Raw genomic sequence first — 19,879 nt, 5'->3', positions numbered from 1 at the left:
CCTAAAGCATACTTATCTATGTGCCACTGGGTTTTGATTTGTTGATTTTTTTCCCCAGTATAGAGTCTGTTTTTAGACCTGATGCATGAGCTTTAGAAGCCATGGGGTACTTCCATCTACCCATAACATGTCAGAACTGGTATCACAATTCATACAAGCTGTAGTAAGTTGGTGTTGGAACTGTGGACTAATTGCAGTGTCAATAATGTGACAGTAACACAAACAAAGGCCTAAGCTAGACCAATAAAAGCAGAATGGTCATTGTCATTCCATCATGAAACATCTGTGGTATTTCTCTTATTTTCTTAATTCAGTCTGCACTTTGAATTTCTCTGCCAGTGCATATCTTTTGACAGAGAAGGGGAGACAGGACAAAGCTGGGGAACAGCTGATGTGTCAAAATAAACAGAAAGTATTGGAAGAGCGGACAAGTTGTCCTGGTCAAAATTTGCCTGAGTTCTTGAAGTGTTTAGAGAGAGTACACAGCAGTGGGGGCTGGCATAGGATAAGCTCACTTAAAAACTGTGAAGGTGGTATTGCCAAGGAAGACAGCAAGGTTAGTTAAATTGGTTAGTTAAGGCAGCTCATGTTAAATCCTCAGGAGCTCCTTCCTTCTCAGTATAACCTGAATGAATTAATTGAAAGATAAAACCTTATCTATGTGTAAGTGGGTATAAATTATCATCATGCATATTGTTTGTAGACTTGCATTACATAACATAAATTAAGCCTGAACTTTCATCAGAATTTAGAAAGGGAATCTACTGCAAGAGATTAGGAAGGAAATATGTCTCCTTTGTGGATGACAAAGTGATATGTCTATGCAATTAAAGGTGTTGCTTTCTTCTTAGATGAGAGAGGATCTACAGTGCCTGGAAAAAGGAGAAGGAAGGGAGTTTAGTTCTGGCTTATTTGGAAGTGTCGGGTTTTGTTCTTATCAGAGCTTAGAGTTTCAGAGAACGGAATCCTCTGAACAAATTCCAATAACTTTTCTCCTGATTTTCAAAGCCAATTTAATTGTTTAAATTCCAGTATTATGAAGAATAATCAAATGTGCAGGTTGCCATTTTTGTACACTTACTGTGAGTAGCTTTTCCTGGCAGACCTAGGATTGTTGCTAGAGACTTTGAATTTTTTTTGTGTCTTATCAATTTCCATGAATGATCAGATAAGTTAGCTTTTGTGTCTGTAATTTATTCTGGTAATTTTGTGATCTTGGCTATTTCTTTTTCTCAGTAACTCTTGCTAATGGAATTTGACAGTTTGCTTAGCTGCATTTCTGTGCTTATTCTAGGTGGAGACAGGAGGAAACAAGAAGCAAACAAAACTGGTAATGTGGTTAGAGAGACTGCTTCCCATCCTTATTGGCTTTTATCTGGGGTTGCTTTTGGCAGCCTCATGTTCCTCACCCTGTGGATATTTGGGGAGGTCTCATTAATTTCTAGATGGGCAGTAAGTGGACATCCACATACAGGTCCAGATCCTAATCCACATGGGTAAGTGGATTTTTATTATTATTATTTAAACAAAACAGTTCTCAAAAACCAGTGCTATAGTGGAGGATGAATTAAAACTCAACCAGATGATGGTATAATAATTTAAATAGAAAAAAGTGGATACAAGATAATTCACACAGAGGACTTGTAGATTTATTCTAGCTTTCAGATAGCTCTGAGCATTGTGTCTAGACCATGAAATCTTAAAATTTTCTAATGCAGAATGTTTTTTTTCAGCAATAAAATCTTTTGCCACATTGCAAAACAATATTTAGATTAGGATTGAGATTCAAGGACTTATGAATGCAGTCTATCTATTATAGGCAGTAATTAGTCTAGCAGTTGACTTCAGAGAGGAGATGATCAGAGATGCATGCACATAAATAAACTGTGTGCAATATTAAAAGATATACTTCTGTAGACATTTGTAGTCTTGATGCTGTGTGCTGTTCACTTGGGTTCCAAAACCTAGGAAGAGACCAGATTAGTTATTCTGAGTCCATTATGTGGAATGGCAGGTGAAAGAGTATAATTTGGAGATGGTGTACAAAAGAGCTACCCAAGACTGGTAGCAACATTAGATGCTCTAGGATCCCCTATTTGATGTGAAGAAAATGCTTCTTTTTGCACTGGATTCCTCCCTCTCATTTTCTCTGGGTTGTTTTTGCCTTTTGTTCTCAGGATTTCAGTGGGCTGCTTCTGGTGCTGAGCATAGCTCTCTTATACCTTACAATAAACTGCCATTATTTTCAACTGGAGGTTTTTTACAGAGGGGAGAAAATATAGCAGGGTGTGAAGTAAAGGTATTTTGTGCTCAAATTAAGCTCTGTTTAAAGTAAAAGGATTATAAATATTACCAAACATCCTTGCCTATGTTTAGAAGTTCCTTTTTGAGTGCCAGATGTTTATAAAATTGTATTAATGTATGATTTCTATTTCCTTATTGTTGTATTAGAGGTACAGTTCTGTTGGGCTTGGCTCAGGGACTGATGCTTTCATTTTGGAGCTGGTCTTCTGTCATCAGTTTTGCCTGGTTTCTCATAGGTAGGTGCAAATCCTGAGCAGAATTTTTGTTTCTGTTACTTTATTTCTTTTACTCAAGTCCTCTGACCTTACACCACATCTCAGAAAAGTGTGGCTAATCAAAGCCTCCTTTTCTCTGTCACTGACTGTAGTATACATATGTCTGACCAGTTGACTAAGGACTATAGGCCAAATCTCCAGGCCATTGCAGAGCAGTGTTACTCTCTGCAGAAGCCCCTGTTGAGGTTCTGTTCCCTTGAGCAGCATCTCAGTTCTGACCATCTGCATTGTATAACACATTGGACTTGATGATCTTAGAGGTCTTTTCCAACATTAGTCATTCTATGATAAGGCTACATGTGGGGTTATGGGGTTAAGGTGACACAAACTTCTTAATTCTGCAGGAGGCAAAATAACTTGTAATTTAGTGTGCATTTCATCTGGAGGCAAGCTTGCCTCCTGTCTTCTTAGTTTTCAAGATCTCCAGGCAATAAAATAATATGAACATCAAAGCTGTCTACTGGAGCAATATGTTTGTAAATCAGTCTGCATACAGTGGGTCTTAGGTGGTGGGAAGTGGGATTCAAGTACTGGATCTGGGCATCCGTTTTCAGGAGAAAGGTATAGCTATGCTGTGGAGCAAGTGATGTGTGGAGCAAGTAGGAGGAGATGAAAGTAATTCTGCTCCTGAACTATGGAGAGGTGTGTTTTTCATGCTGTCTCAGCATGTATGGATAGATGCTGCTTGGTTTAATCTGTCATCCCATCTGAGTGAAATACAGTGGTATAAATGCTATCTAAAAAACCTCTAAATCTGCTTCTGTTTTTGGCCTTTAGATCTTTATATAAAGAAGACACAGCAGGTCTTCCTACAAATGTTTGATCATAAATTAGGAATACAAAATATGGTGACAAAAGGAAATGATGAGTTACGTTTTGGTTTTTTTTCTCATTCACCTTCTGTTTTGGAGCACTTAAGAGTGCACTGTCAAGTCATTTTCCACAACCTTGAAGGCAAGAAATTTAGTATAAACTGAGTTTCTCCTAGTCAGGAATCAAAATAAAATACCAGATATTAGGAGTGTCACATTGAAGGCACAAGAGTTGCCAATGCTTAAACCATTGGTTGTCCCTTTAGGCAATTTACCTTCTGGTGTAGGTGTTAGTTTTAAGAAATGTGTGTGCAGATTATAATGTGAGTATGAGCATCTGTTTTTTAATGTACACACATCACTAATTTAAAACAGGTACAGAATGGTTCTTTAGTTGATTCAGTCATTGTATTTTAAAATGCTCAGAGCCTTGATGTATAAATAAAATATATGGTTATCTACAGGGAAAAAAGATCGGGGAAAGATATGTTTGCTCTTCATATTAACCTATTTGATTCTTTATTATGGTAAAGGAGGTTCATAACAGGCAAACCTGATACTGTCTTAAAGAGTGCATCATCCCTCTGTTGTGCTGGGAGAGCTCAATGTAAGAAAAACTGTTTAGTTTTGGCTCTTGATGATGTTTCTCTGCTGTCTTTTTGCTGCATTTTTTTTCAGCTGACTAAGCAATCTTTAAAAAAATGGGATGTTAGGAAAAGTAAGAGACTGTCTTTGGCAATTGTGAAATCCTAGTGATGCAGTTTTCATGGCTGCAAAGAACAGTTATATTTCCCAGACTGTATTTTTTTCCCAGACAGAATGTGAAAATGAATGTGGCAGATAATATGACTGAGACTTACTATATTCTTTTCTATACCTTCTCAGGTTTGGCATCTTCAGCTGGTCTTCTTTATTTACACACCTGGAGTGCTGCTGTTGCAGGCAACATTCTTGCTGTCTTTACTATGTCTGTGTGGCCTCATCTAGCTGGACGCTTTGCTAGCTGTCTGCATCCTGGGAAAGCCATGAGTACAGCCATGTTTGCCTATGTTCTTGAATTATTCTTCTGTGTATGGTGTACAGCTTATAAATTTGTACCTGGAGGAGTTTACATTAGAGAAAGCTCCCATCTTCTTTTAGGTACATTTCTGATTATGAACAAATAAAAATACACTTGTTTTAGCCTCAGCCAGACCTGTGAAATGTAGCTAGCGTATAAAGAGTCTTTCCAAATGCTCAGTTGCTGTTAGATTTACTATGGTAAGAATGAAAAAATTAATGAGATATGCAAAAAAAAACCCCAACTTGTTTCTTTACTGTTAGAAATAGTCTAAAATGTGGACAAAAAATGGAATTCAGCTGGGGGAAAATGATGAAGTGAAAAAATGTCTGATAACTCAGTAAGCAACTGAGGAAGAGATCTGTTGATAGGTCACCCTAAAAACCTGGCTGCAATCCAGGTTGTGAATGCACCTGTATTCTAGCTACCCAAAGTAGCAGTATGGTACCTCAGGTAACAACGTAGTTACTGGGACCGTGACATAATTCAGTGCATTATGAAGTCCTAGTCTGAAGAGCAAAGTGTATCATCCTGCTGATCTAGCTAATCTACATTTGAGACCTGAGATTCTTTTCTGTGTGGCTCTACCTTACGTTTTGTGGACACACCAGCATGTTTGAAGGATTGTAATTGAGCCTGCAGTGTCAGAAACATGCAAACAGGAGAGGAAGAAAAAAAATTGTCAGGTACTTGCAAATGAGGAACAATCGAGTTGAGCAAATATAAAGGCTTTAGCCAAATGATCACTTGTTGAGGGTGGAGAGATGAAAATGAAACCAACCCTTCCTGGTTTTGTCTCCAGAATTATTTTCTCAATAGGTACTAAAGTGTTTCAATAACATATTTCACTAACTATATTTAAACAATGTCAAACATTGTCTTGAGCTAATTGTGTGGCACATTTTAAAATGTGATGTATGAGCCTGTATTTTGTTTGGAAATGATTAATGAATGCTATGCTTGACTTGTTGCTCCACTGGTTTTAGATTTCATAACTATTTTTGCAACCACTTTCTGTCACTCCAGTTCCTTACTCTCTATAAGCATTTCTTACATTACATCAATGGCATGAGAGATTTCAGTTTGTTATGTTTTGAGGAGAGTTCCATTCCATTATTGCGTTATTTTCTTTGTTCTCAAAGCCCTCTAGGGGGTCTGTAGAAACAATATCTTAGTTAATTAAATCTTATTCTTTGAAGTTATATGAAAGAAGCACGTGGTAGAGGAGTGTCAAATGCTTTCTTGAGTAATGCTGTGACAAAGGAAAGCTTTTATATAAAATCCCTCTCTGTTGCTTCCTTTGAAATACAGTTGTGATTAATTTACATGGCATGATCACAAGGTAGTAACACAGAGATGGCCTTAACTTTCTCTTTGGTAAAATGAAATCTGCGAACTAAACCCGTCTCAGCTGATGACACTACGTGAGTTTAAATTCCATCTGAGAATCCAGTCTTTTTAAGGCCATTCCATTGCTTAGCACAGATTTGTAAACTATACCATGAGACTACATATTTGTTGCTGTGCTTCTACCCTTACAGTTTGGCTTTCTGGCGAACTGCTTGTTTTCTTCTGGTTTCTTTCAGGTGCAATTGCTATTTCTTGCTTTCTCCTCCTGTCCAATATCCTGCCTTTCTCTTGCTGCAGTTTGGGTAGGGAGCTGCACCAGGAAAACTGACAATGGAAGTAAGATCATTATATTCAAAATTTCTGTGCTGCTTTACTGTGATGTGATATAATGCTGAAGGTCAGATTCCTTTAATGGCTGTGAATCAGTCTCCCTTTGAGGAAGGTTTTATGTCCCCTTCATCATTGCTCTAGACCTAGCTTGGTTTGCAAACTTTCACTACAACTAATGTAACAAGTAAGGGCAATAAAAAAATACTGAGTAATAGTAATTTCATCATCAGCTATAACTCTGAAGTAAAACATTGCTTCTATAGTCAATTAACTGTGCCCCAAAGATATTAAGGACATATATCTTCTCCAGCAGAGCTCTTACCCAATTCATTATCCTCCCATGTTTTCTTTGAGGTAATTGGATTCTTTATCTCATAAGGAATGGGAAAAGACCTTGTACTAGCAGTCTGAAAAGATTGAAAAGATACCTTTCCAATGCAGTGCAACAGTTAGTGCATGAAGTTGTTTATTAGTTTTTAAAATGTATCTACATGTGTGTTTAGTTGTCTATTCCTAAAATGCAGAGCTGGTTCTGTTGGCCCTGGAGTGCAAGAATACAAGTTGCTGCCATGTTAAATTGGCCTTCCAACTGCTGCAATCTGCTTACGCTGTTTTAGTACAAATCGATGAGCAATTGCTTTTGTAGTTCTTATACAAAAAATGTGTTACTTTTATCTTGGTGACAGAGCAGTTAATTTGTAGATAAAACATATCTACAATCAACAATGTATTTTTTCATAAAGCTGCTATTTTAAGGTTATGTAATATGTGGGTGTAACTTAATTGCTCTTGTCCAGGTTGATTTCAGTAAACTTTGAAAACAGTGGACTGAGCTGGGAGTTGTATCCATCAACAGGGCCTGGAAGGATTTTAGCATGATTTATCTAACTTGTGCTAGCCTTTTTACATAATACCCTGGAACTATACTGCAAATCAGTCTTTGCTTGAGAGTGCTGTCAATAATCTTATATGTCCTGCATTGCTACATTAGGTATGGCAGTTATCTGCATTTGTGCTTTGAATCATCTTTGTTGTTGGAGCCATAAGGTTGTTGTCTCGTAAGCTGGAAGTTTATAAGTGTTGTGTTTATGAGCAATGTTTAATGTATTAAGGCTCTATGAAAAAACTGATTACTTATATTTTTGTAGGTTTTATCATGTTATGTATTGGGCTAGATTTTCTAACAGGACCCAAGAAAGACCTTAGCTCTACCTTTGAAGTGAAAAGCCATCAAAAGCCACTATTCAAAAAGACTAAAAACTATATTAAACTATGTAAGTATAAATTTACTTCCTTTTTTTCCTGACTGTAGGGATATTGTCTGAGGGAAAAGAGTAACACTGTGGAGCTTTTTGCTCAGATGTTTTAGAAATGTGGGTTTTTTGCTAGTTTTAGAGACAGACTTGTAGTTGGTATTGCCCTGGTTCCAGTTTAAGGATGACATATTCTACCGGAGGAGCTGACTCACTGTGATAACAACTGACAGAAGCTATTCCTGATGGAGTGTGTTAAATAGAGACCAAAAACCAGGCAAAAACCAAAATGCGTAAATGGGTTGGACTCAGCAGCATTTGTGCTTTTATTTTAGAGGTTGAGGAAGAGGCCTCTCTGGATCTTGAGATTTACAAGGAGTACACAAAAGATAGGAATAATTTCTTGGCCCATTTTTTATGTCGTTTTTGAAGCAGTTCAGTGAGACAGCCTTCCTAAGGCTGTGTGAGCTGGCTGGCAGTGTGAGGGGACTTGGCTGGCCCAAGAGCTGCTCTGTAATGTGACACCCCTCCTTGTGTGAGGAGGCAGTCCTGCAAAGCCTGTTGAGGCTGACATCACAATACAATCTTGATGCTTTGCTTCGTGTTAAGACCAAGCCTATGCTCAGGAAATCCGTGTCATCATTTGCCTGTGAACTATGCCTGGGGATCCCAGCTTTCCAGATTGTATATATGTTTTTTTTCCTTGGGTTTTGAAGAGAAACAAAAATCAAATGTTCAAGGTTTTACTACTTTTTGGCTTTTAAACCTCAGGGATTCGTATAAATGATGCTTTTGTTTTCATTGTTAGCTTGTTTTTTCTAAGGAAAAACATGTGTCAATATTGTGAAGTTTGGTAAAGGAAAAAAATTGCTAAATATTAGGGCATGCTAACCCTACAGAGATCAGAATGATGAAGGTTCAAATTCCACATCTTCTGTGATTTGTATCAAATCACTTGCCATTTGTGTACATTTTGCTGCATTTAGAAAGCAGAAACAATAGCACTTAACAACTTTTCAGGGATGTTTCTGGAATGTTTATGGAGGACTTTACCCTTTATACTCAGGGGCCAGAAGAATATGGCCCGTGAGAGTTTGTGTGTCAGAGGCAATGTGAGCACCACTTCAAGTGGTTTGAATATTGCTGCTCAGAAACATCTCACAAAAGTGAGTGAATATTTCAAAATACTCCTTGTCACAAAGTACAGCCCTTGTTCAGCTAATCTGGTGACGTTGCGACAACACCTCTTGTACTTCCTCATCGTGCCCAGACTTGTATTTTTTCTCAGCTTCCCCTTTAAGCACCTTTGCGTCTTGCAGAGTATGAAATTACTTGACATGTGCTAATTTAAACAGCATGTCCTTTCTTCTGACATAATCCATTATCATATTTATTTAAATTTTACACAAAATTGTTCCAGAAAACTTGCATTACAGTAATTTCATAAGTGCTTAAAGATATGAAAGAATACACAGGAGTTACTGAAGTCATTGTAGAGAGCATATGTCATTGCAGAAATGAAATAACTGAGAAGGGCTTTGATCATCAAATTAGAATGTGCCAAATGCTGAGAGCTCTTAAGTGTCCACTGTATTTATTTGGAAGGCTACTGGAGCAGTGGGAAAACTCTGAATATGCTTTCTGTGAAGACAAAGTGCCTTTCCAGGAACATGTCAAACAAACGATCACTCTGGAAGTCTGGCAGGAATCACGTTTTTGACATATAAAGGCTTGCAAAGTAAACTAAATTTTATTCCATGCATTGTATTAATCCAAAATAAAAATTGTGTACTACAAATGCATACCTGCAACACAGAGAGGAAAACACTGAAAGGTTTACATGATCCTCTTACTCATCTTCTGTAGCAAATTCTTCAGCAGACACAATTTTTACATAAGTATTTCAAAGAGTTTTGGTATATTTTATCTGTTCAGCATGTTGTGTTTTGGAGAATGTAAGTGTATTTGCACACATACAGATATTCTGGATGCATTTAGATACTCTTAAGTACACTACCTTGGACTGGTGTTATCCCTGGCATATGTTGAAATTTAAACGTACACATTTCTCATCTTATAAATAGCGCACCTTAGAGTAACAGTGTGCCCTGTTCTAACTACAATAATGTTATTTTTTCTTGCTTTAAAAACATAATTTTTGTATTTTTCTATTTCAAGTCTTGTGGCTGTTTGTTGGTGTTGGTTTGCTTGGACTGGGTTTACGTTATAAAACTTACCAGAAGAAACTGGGCCAAGGGGTGAGTAGTATGTTTGCAAAAATGGGAACTTTCAAATATACAGTAAAATATATACAGCATGTGATACTTCAGGTGCCTTAATCGGTGCTGAAGAAGTCTTTGTACCAGTATCCAAGTAATCAGAAAAACTAACACAAAAATGAAAATGCAAAAATTTAATTTGTAAATTGAATTGAACATGGGAAATGCTTGGGTCTTTGGATATTTAAGGTGCTGCTGCAAAGGAAAAGAATATTCTGAAAAAATGAGAGATTCTTGCCTCATATGTTAAATTTGAATGTTACTTTTATAAATTTATTTATTTTAGTTGTATTCAAATTTGATTTGACAATGCTGTTAGCAGCCTGATCTCATGTCAGGGAAGTTTGAGCAGATAACATTCTGAGGTGCCTTCCAGATGAAGGAATTCTGTGCTTCTATATTTATATGCATAACTCTGAATCTAAGCTCTCTGAAAAGTTGGTTGATCTGGATTAGAGTAGTTATGGAAATTGGATAAAAATCATAAGATTCCAGTTTTCTACCTGGCAAAAATTTATGTGTTGCGATGATTGTAACAAGATGCTTAAGGCTTGCAAAGTTTAGTGTTAGATTCACACATGCATGCAAACATATACAATTGGCTTTCTTTTTAGAATTAGTTCAGGTTTGTGGTTCTTATAGTGTGGACAAAGTGGCTAGTTACTCTTAGAAAGACAAAATAATCCATAATCTCTTTCATGTTCATTTATTTGCAAATACATTTTAATTATGATGACTCTTCTCCACTTGTTAATAGCAGATTAACTCTTTTGTAATCCTGACATCTTTATTAGGAAAATGTGTTGGTTAAAACTTCTCTTCTTGCATGTCTTTTATGGCACCATGTATCTGATGTTGTTGGCTGCAAAGCTATAATACATAAAAGTTAAATTGCACTTGACTTTTTTCAATTTATTTTTTTGAGGTTCCAAAACGAGACTTCTCTGCTATGATCTGGCCTTTTAGATTTGCATATGACAATGAAGGATGGTCTAATTTGGAAGGATCAGCTAATTTGCTTAATCAGACAGGTAACTATTTTTTTTTCCCCACTTCATTTGTATTTGAGGGGGTTCATCTAAAGAGAAAGAACACCTGCTGGGTGACTGAGTCAATTTTTGCATTAACACAAGAACCTGTGTTTAGTGTTTTTCTTCTGAATTGGTGAGCTGTTCCAACACAATCACTTCTGTTAAAAATCCATTTGCAGAGGTGATAACTTGTTCAATGTGTTTTTAAAAAGGTTTCTAGTTCAAGAAAACACTTGGTTTGTTATTTGGATTTTTCTTCTCATAATGCTGTAACTTGTCTATAGAGAAACTCTTTGAATAAATAAAATAATGATAAATATCCTTTTAGATAAAATACAATGCTTTGTAACTTCTCTGTGTGTTTTTTTTAGATGTGAAGCATTATATAATGCTGAAAGTGTCTGAAATTAAAATGCTCTAAGTAACATATATAGAGGAGAAACAAATGAGTGTTTCCATCACTGAACCAGAGCAATGTATACAAGAAAGATAACAGTTTTAGCTTAGTTGTCATGATTTTATGGTAAAGAAGGATGTCTAACCTGTTGCCCATGGACAGGATTTTGGTTGGAAAATTAGCTATAGGAAATTAAGAATATGGACTCAAGATTAGTGCTGCTGCAGAGTGCATTGAAAGGAGTCAGCCAGTGGTGCTTGTAGGTGTTACCTTTTTTTGTGATACCCATGAGATAGGGTAGACTGGGTTTAAGATTTAAAGCAGCTCAGGAGATTAGGAAGTATCAATGCTGCTATTCCAGCATTTGTTTTCTCAGCTCCTCCTATGGTGTGAGTGCACTGCAGGACTTTCCTGAGCAGCTCAGGTTTGACAGACCCAAGCAGTGGGAAGGCACTGACAGATGCTCCTGTGCAAGGCTTGATTTTGTGGCACAGATGCCCAGGAGTTAATGAAGAGTGAACAGACTGATTCGAGCATCATTCACTCCATTGTCCCATGAACCCAAAGGTTCAGAGGGCTGAGCTATGTAGGCTGTCTAGTGATGTGAGAAAACAACCAAGACATTAAATGAATTGAAATTTGGAGTGATCTTGTACATTAGTGATTCCATAGTTCCTATCTGGGTGTTTATTTAATCTTTGCATGTTTATTTATGAATTATAATGAATGCATTTATTTCTGGTGACCATAGTTTAAATTAACGAATATTAGAAAAATATGGTTATGTCCACTGAGCATTTCCTTGAGGTAATGAAGTATCACTTCTAAAAAAAAAACCCACCCTACCGTTAAGTCAAAAAGGCAGCAAATTCCAAAATATAAATTAATAAATCTTAATTCCAGGTTGCAAGAAACAGTATTCTGGAGTTTTATGTTATATGAATATTGTTATATAAAATACTACGTTAACATTTCCAGAAAATGCATTCATTAATACATTTAGAGTTAAGGTTCAAATTCTTAAAAGATTTGTTTTCTAAAAAAGAGTTCCTGATTTTGAGCCCCATAGAAGAGTGGCTAACTGCTTCAGCATAGGGGTTGTCTTTAAAGATGTGGTGGTATGCATTCCTTGGGCTCATCTTCTCTCTGTTGGCATAGTGAAGATGCAATGTGTAATGGCTTTTGTGACTGGAACTCCTGTCTGCCCTGAAGGGATACATAACATCAACCCTTCTTAATGGTTTCAGTTACTGTTTCTGTGATCAGCATGTATGCTAATGATGTAGAAGCAAAAACCTGGGAATCCACTTAAAAGTACTCTGAGCTACCATTTTCCCTGCTGGCATTGCTTTCACAGTGCTAAATAAGACATTTCAGAAGCAAAAAGTCTTCTATGTCAAGAGCAGTGCTGGATGGAGTGGTCTAAATTCCTTGAAGAAGAGCTTTGGATGAAGTGGTGACTCGATTGCCTTCAGGAGTAAGAGAACACTCCAAGGGGGGCATAATTGCAGCAAGAAGGGAACACTTTCTGCTGCAGCCGTACGGACCTGCTGCTCAAGCTGAGCCTGGATGGTTCAGGCATCCTATGGCCAGCTTGCAGACTCCCACCTTCCTTCAGGCATGGGCAGGTCTTAGATGCATTTTTTAGGTTCCTGGAGAGACTGCATAGTTCTTCCTGTATCCTGCAGTCAAAATATGGGGGAACCCGTCCTTTTCCCTTGACAAAGCCACACTTCTGCATGTAAACAAGGAGGGACCACAGTGCCATGAGAAAATGAGGTGGCTGCCAATGGTCAGCAATTAATTGGAGCTGGGAACCCTTCTGTTACCATGCCTTGGGGCTAATGCTGGCTTACTTAGGGCTGATTAATTGCTTTGGCAATAACAGCCAGTTCCATCTTGCACAGGACCCTTTGGAGCACAATAGGATTTGTTAGATGAAGGTAAGTGCAGATGTGCTGTGTAGTGCTTGTTCATCGTTGAAAGCAGTAGAGTCGCTACTGTGCTGTTAATCAGTGTACTCACAGTATCTCTAATGCACGAGGTCTGCGTAGGCCAGCTTTACTGTGCAGTCTCGTGTCTCTGGTTGTGCACTAGGGAGGAGCTGTGTCAAGCAGACACTAAGTATGCCTTTATCAGGGGTTGTGTGGGCTGCAGTGGCCAAAAGTTTGGGCATGACTTTCTTGAGAACATTAGTTTGCCCTGACTGATTCCTGAAGGACTTGTGTCCACCCTTGTGCAATCAAAAGGGAAATTACAACATCATGTAGTCATTTAGTCACATTCATAGGTAACAGTTATAAATTTGGAAATATTTTTGTTTTTTCCCTTCCTTTTTTAGAAGCAGATTTTATCACTATTATAGAGAGTGATGCATCTAAGCCATTCATTGGAAACCACGATCCAACAATGTGGCTAGGAGAAAAACTAGGATTTTACACAGATTTTGGTCCAAGCACAAGAGATCACACTTGGGGGTGAGTCATCTTCACATGCACAGTGACAGTAAATAGATGTAAATACACTGCCCAATACTAACTGTGCTAGAACGTGAGCAAAGAATAGTTGGAGTAATAATCCCCATAATCGCTTGTTGGAGCTTGTCTTTTAGGAACAGGCTTTGATTCCTTAGTGTTACAATGTAATGCAGATGGAGTTTTCTCATTGTTAAACATGATCAGGTTTTGGTGCCTGCCTCTGTAAGCTACTTTGGTTTTGGTGAAGTAGAGAATGGCATCCTGTACAGATTTGGGCGTTTGTCATTCTAAGTACTGTATCTGATTCCCTTTTCAAATTATTTTGGTTTGGGCTATGAGACCTTTATATTTTGGACTTAAACATGTGATAGCAGTTGGAAAATGTAACTGCACCTGGAGGTATTTGAAATCTTGAATTCCTTAAATCCAGGTTGAACTCTATAGTGGGAAATGGGCGTAGAAAGACACGTCTGTTTGACCAGATTTTTTGTGTTGGTTTTACTTTAGTGCTTGACCAACTACCAGTTGCATTTCTTTCAATACCTTTGCCTTCTGGAAAAATAGTTGCTTACGATGTGGCTTTTTTTTCAGGGGGATATATAGATCTCTGTGGCAGATAGAACTTTCTAGTGATGTTGCAATGGCTATTTAATTATTGCCATGTGTGAGGGGAATTTAGTAACTTTCCTCTTCCAGAGTCTATCTATTTAAGTGAGGCAGAATGGGGCAGAAAAATAATTCTCTGAAATTTTATTCATGAAATATTTTCAAAAACCTGATGCAAAATGTCTAAACAGAAGCTGAAAAATGAGACATCTCGTACTTGGAAGATGTATTTCTCTCTGCTTCTAATTCTAATAAAATATGTTTGAATTTCTAGTAGTATAAAATTCTGTTTTGTCTGAAATACAGATTGTGAAAGGCTCAGTGTGAGAATTCATATATACAGAATATTTTTTAGTGTAGGAATTAAATTGATAATACAGTTTTGGGCATGTACTCAAGTAGTATTTTAGAGGGAAACCTAAATTCAGAAAAATCTACTAGCGATGGTTTATATTCTGGTCTGATGGTTTGTGTTCAGTGACTGTTAGTCTTCTGCACACATTTATCTGCTTAGTTCACACCTGTGATTCTTGTGAACTACAAAATGTCACTTTTCACCTCTTCTCATTTAGGATTATGGTGCTATCAAAGTATCCAATTGTAAAATCAACCCATCACCTCCTTCCGTCTCCAGAGGGAGAGATTGCACCTGCCATTTCCCTGACGGTCAACTTCACAGGGAAACTGATTGATTTCGTTGTCGCCCACTTTGGAAACGAAGAGTGTGTATTTTATTTGTTGTTACATATATCCTACAAAGTCATGTAATGTAATTTGTGAATTTCTGGGATTTCTTTTGTACCCTCTAAATATGCCGCTGTAATACTGGTTCTAGCAAGGCACACTTGAGGAAATACTGTGACATAACTACTGGGTTAAAATTTTGAAGTACTTTTTAAACAGGACAAATGTGTCATGCAAAACTCAGCTGAGCCTACTATCTGAATTATTAGGGATTTAAAGATATCATTCTAAAGTCACAACAAATCATAGGGCTAGAGATGCATCTCAGTGCAGGATAGCATCCTTCTGACTTTACGAATATGGAATAGATCTACTATATTCCACAATGAGTGCAGATAGTTGCAGTTACAGATAGATAGTGTTAATGGAAAAATGATATTTATTAAAACAAAAAGTAACAAATCTGAAACTTCCAAGAAAGCATGATGTTGAAACAGCAATAAAAATACCCATCAGTGTCCTTCTGACTGTATGCAAGTGGCAATATGAAGTCTGATCTCTGGATTTGGAAAGGCAAAATTATACCAATAACTCAAATATGTGATGGAAGAGAATAAGGTGTATATTTCAGTTATTGAAAAACAACATTTTGATTACTTGTGTGTAACAAATATTAATAAGAGATAGTTTTGTGAATGCTCCATGTAGCTGTATTTTCTACTATATTTGCTGCAATATCTAGTGTGTTTGTGGTTATGTAGTAGCATTTGGAATTTTTTTTTAAATTTGTTATAATTCACGGAGAGGCAAATTTATGGATAGAGTGCAGAATATAATAACACAAAGAAGCTGCTCAGGAAACAGCAAGAATTCTCCTTATCCCATTTCCTTCCCCAGTATAGAAATTGTGCTCCAAACCTACACATTTTTTTTAAATTTCCCATTTATTAAACAAATATAGTTGTGAGAAATCACTCCCGATTTGAACTCTGGAAAGGAATTTCCTTCTATGCCTCACACAGGTGATTAGACTTGCCTGTCTGAGAAACAGTTTGTCAAAGCAGATGAAAGTAGCACTGTATTCCCCCCTCAGAGAGAGACGAGATAAAGATGAAGGAGAAAATGTGAGGAGACATATGGGAAATGAGTGCAAATTAGATTGTGTTTTTGAGGGGAGTGAATTTGTAATTAAACGTTGCACACAACTGCTTGGTTTTAACCTTTTTTTTTTCCTTCTACTGCTTAGGATGACATAGACTATAGAATACTGGATAACTAGGGATGTTTTTAAATACTGTTTTTAAAATGTGGAAATATAACCATGCCTGTGTCATTTAAAAGATCCCATCTTCTGGAGAGGTATAATTCTGGAAAGAGCAACTAGCTGAGCAGGCAATTTCACACATACCTAGGTCAGGTTTCTATTTAAATGTTTGGGGTTTTTTTGTCTCCTGTTTCTGTGCTCTTTCTCCCTAATGCATTTGCTTCAGTCAGAAATATCACTGTTTATAAAGCATAGCCACACTAAAATTCTTGTCTTCTCTTGGGTTTATGGATTCCAATGGTATTTAACTCCCTTTCTCAATGGTATTTAGCCCAGCCTACCAAAACATAGAACATAACATGATTTACACAACTATTTAAAGTTATAAATATGAAGAATCAGAGAGAACTGTCTTTGCGTTATTTTATGGCAAACCCAAGGACAAGGAATGGGATTCAATGCAGTATTTTACCAGGCTCCACCTGTGCTATCATTTTTGGTCATGTTGTAACTGTTGTGTAAATTTCATTAGAGATGGAGAATACCTGCCAAATATAATTAAGTAAAGTTAACGGGATGACGTAGCTCAAGTCATATTTCATAAATTACGTGAACCAGAATTTAAGACTATATTTACCATGATCTGTCCATCATAAAAGTTTTGTTAGCATGTGAGCTCTTTGTTATGCATGATACTGTGCACAGTTAAATTTTAAGTGCAAGCAGAGACAAAGCCTGAGATAACCAAAGCACGTACATTCACATTTCCTGGTGATGAGATCAGTACTAAAGACAAAACAGTAATAGAAAATGTTGTTCTTGTAATGGCTAGAAAGAGAACCCTAATTACATCTACCATGATCATGTGGCTTTTATCAAATGTAACAATAACTTTAAATCACTAGGCTTGCTGTAAACTTTCGTTCTCTCTAATACTGAGCAAAAAAATGGTACCAGATTCATTTGTGGCTTGCTATGTTATAGCACAAAGATTCAGAGCTAAAATGTACATGTGTTAAAGTGTTTTCCATTTCTTTCAGAGAGGACTTGGACAGAAAACTCCAGGCAATAGCTGTTTCAAACCTATTGAAGACTAGCTCTAAGCAAGTTGTGTTTCTAGGGTACATCACTTCAGCTCCTGGATCCAGAGATTATACTGAATTAATAGAAAATGGAAATGTCAAGGTAATGTAAAAATAATGCATCTTTAGAGATAAAATATATTGGAAATAGCATAATATTTTAAATTGATAACTTGAAAATAGACATAGAAGAAAATATGCACATGTTCAAATAAAGAACAGGAGGCAATGGACAGTAGTTGCCACAAAGGAAATGTCATTTAGATAACAGAAGAAAAAAAAAAGTCAGGGTAGTTAAGCACTAGAACAGGGGCCTGGTGAAGTTGTGAAATCTCCATCCTTGGATATATTCAAAAATTACCTGGGTAAGGTCCTGAGCAATCTGCTTGAAGTTACATTGACCACGGGGTTAGGAGTAGGTGACCTTCAGACAACCCTTTCAGCCTCTAATTCTGTGATTCTTTTGTTTTAAAACTGAGCTCTGTGTTTGGTCTTCTATTAGGAGATGTCAAAAAGTTATGCGATTTGTCTAAAAGTGTTTTTTTTTCTTTCTACCTTATTACAGTGTTTTAGGCAAAACATTTTTCTTAGCACGGTTACACATTGGTCCCATTACTGATTTAAAGCCTATCTAAGGGAAAATTTGCCTTATTTGTTTGACTTTTTTTCCCCTTTCGCTTCTAGGATATTGACAGTACAGATCGTGACAGATGGTGTAGCTATATTATGTATCGTGGAGTAATAAGGTATGCTAAAGTAGATATTTATTAATTGGTTTAAATATCTTAATGGTAATCAGTTTTATACTCTTTTGTAGGTGATTGTGGAAGACTCTTATATCCCTAAACAATTATGTATAGACAGATCAATCATGAAGTAATGTGAAACACTGTATCAGGATGAATTGGTGTATTTCTGAATACAATTGCAAAGACAGTATTACAGGTTTCATCCTTCTGTGTAAAATGTCTTCAGATCTAGTCTGCTTTGGTAATGTAAAACTACATTTTTCCAAAGCTCTGGCTCTGCAGCTTCTAAAATGTGAAGGCTAAGCCCTAATTTGTATGTGACACAGAAGCTAGACATTTTGAAGTATGATTGTAGGGTTTCTTGAAGCAAAATGCTGATCTAATCCAGCCAATCTTTATGCTGGGTTTAGTGGAAACTTTAACTTTGTAAGCCTATAATGAAACACTTTTCTCTTAGGACCTATGAGATCCATATCTTTCAAAACCAAATTGCTTGTAAATCATTCTCTTGGTGATGTATGTACCAGAATGGAATTAAACTTATTCCGAATAAACTGTGCAAATTCTGCAGTGTTCACAGGAATAAAACCTGTAAACTTGATTGCTATCTTAACAGTATTGAATAAAAAAAAAAACACACACCAAAAAAACAGGGTAACAAACCGCCCCCATTTGCAATCTTAATGTTTCTTGTTATTCATTCCATTGATGCTTGAGTTTCTTTCTTGAATACTGCAATCTCTTCAATGAAAGAAGTTGGTAAGCTTATATTAAGTTGTAATTTTAAAAATAAGTTTCTAGCTGTAGAACTTATTCTTAAACACTTAGGCTTTTTCAGTTTTTATACTCGTGACATGTTAGGATTGTGTTCATGGAGCACTTTCAGTTTTTGAAGGTGAGATTCACAGAAATGGAAAATTATGCTGGTAAGTTAAAGAATAACTCCTGGAAAAAAAAAATACATGCATTAAGAATGTGGTGAAATTGCCTTGAGTTTTTTCTTCAAACTAACTCTTCTCATATTTGATAGGTTGGGTTATGCCCGCATATCTCATGCTGGTTTAAGTGATTCAGAAGTCCAGATGGCCAAATTTAGAATCCCACATCATGTGGATAGCTATACTGACAATGACAGAATTGTCACTGATCCCAGCCAAGTTCCTAAGGACATCCGTTTCAATCCCAGGTCAGTGTATCTCATAAGAAATTAAGGTGATGGTGTATGTGACATCTTGTAAAACAGAGGTCTAGAAACAAAATTTTTCTTGAGTTGGGGGGCACTGATCAGCACCATATTTAAAAGATTAGGAGGCAAGAAATTCTGGTTTGCAATTCCATTTTTTTTTCTATTTACTTGGCATGCACCTTGGGAAAATCAATCTGCTGTGTTGTAGCATATATTGAAAGTAACGCTTATTTACCCCGGTAATTAATTTCTGAGATTGCTTGATAGGGATTTTTGCCAAGTGGTGTGGTGGCTCATTTTATAGATCATGAAAGATCTCCCATATTTCTTGGGACTTCAGAGGATTGGGGTCTTAATACACTGTTACTTGGAAGACAAAATACAATATATACATTAAATACTCTTTGCATAAACATTTTAAAATATACCATATAACTGGAGCAAAAATTCAAGAGGATGCCTGAGGCAGTATGTTACATGTGTTGAGAAATAAAAATTACTAGTTTTATGTAAAAAAGTTATTTTTTTTCTAGAATGCTGTCATTTTTCCACTGGTATTGCATAAGGAATAGAAATATGGAGGAAAGTATTTACTCTAATATTAATATCAGTGGAAGAGTCATGAAGTTTGAGATTGCTTCTCTGTGGCAATATCTATTTCCAGCAATGCCATATTTACTACTCCTAACAGGCATAATACAGGATATGTTACTTTCTTATATACACCTAACAGTTGAGCT

At 36.7% G+C, this 19,879-nt stretch overlaps 1 protein-coding gene across 2 annotated transcripts in view; it reads left to right on the top strand.

Annotated features, from left to right (window-relative positions):
- The window catches only part of CWH43 (cell wall biogenesis 43 C-terminal homolog), a 38,262-nt gene that overhangs the window by 10,257 nt on the left and 8,126 nt on the right, over nucleotides 1-19,879 (top strand). For both annotated transcript variants that reach the window (XM_064653956.1, XM_064653954.1), the window contains 11 exons: nucleotides 1,295-1,496; nucleotides 2,452-2,540; nucleotides 4,277-4,531; nucleotides 7,280-7,405; nucleotides 9,563-9,642; nucleotides 10,589-10,694; nucleotides 13,433-13,568; nucleotides 14,747-14,896; nucleotides 17,163-17,307; nucleotides 17,889-17,950; nucleotides 18,984-19,139. In XM_064653956.1, coding sequence (XP_064510026.1) covers nucleotides 1,295-1,496; nucleotides 2,452-2,540; nucleotides 4,277-4,531; nucleotides 7,280-7,405; nucleotides 9,563-9,642; nucleotides 10,589-10,694; nucleotides 13,433-13,568; nucleotides 14,747-14,896; nucleotides 17,163-17,307; nucleotides 17,889-17,950; nucleotides 18,984-19,139 — 1,507 coding nt within the window. The remainder of the gene's footprint in view (nucleotides 1-1,294; nucleotides 1,497-2,451; nucleotides 2,541-4,276; nucleotides 4,532-7,279; nucleotides 7,406-9,562; nucleotides 9,643-10,588; nucleotides 10,695-13,432; nucleotides 13,569-14,746; nucleotides 14,897-17,162; nucleotides 17,308-17,888; nucleotides 17,951-18,983; nucleotides 19,140-19,879) is intronic.

Source organism: Pseudopipra pipra, chromosome 4 (assembly GCF_036250125.1).
Source record: "Pseudopipra pipra isolate bDixPip1 chromosome 4, bDixPip1.hap1, whole genome shotgun sequence".
Taxonomy (NCBI): Eukaryota; Metazoa; Chordata; class Aves; order Passeriformes; family Pipridae; genus Pseudopipra; species Pseudopipra pipra.
Note: the sequence above shows the minus strand (reverse complement) of the source record. Positions and strands in the feature narration are given on the sequence as shown.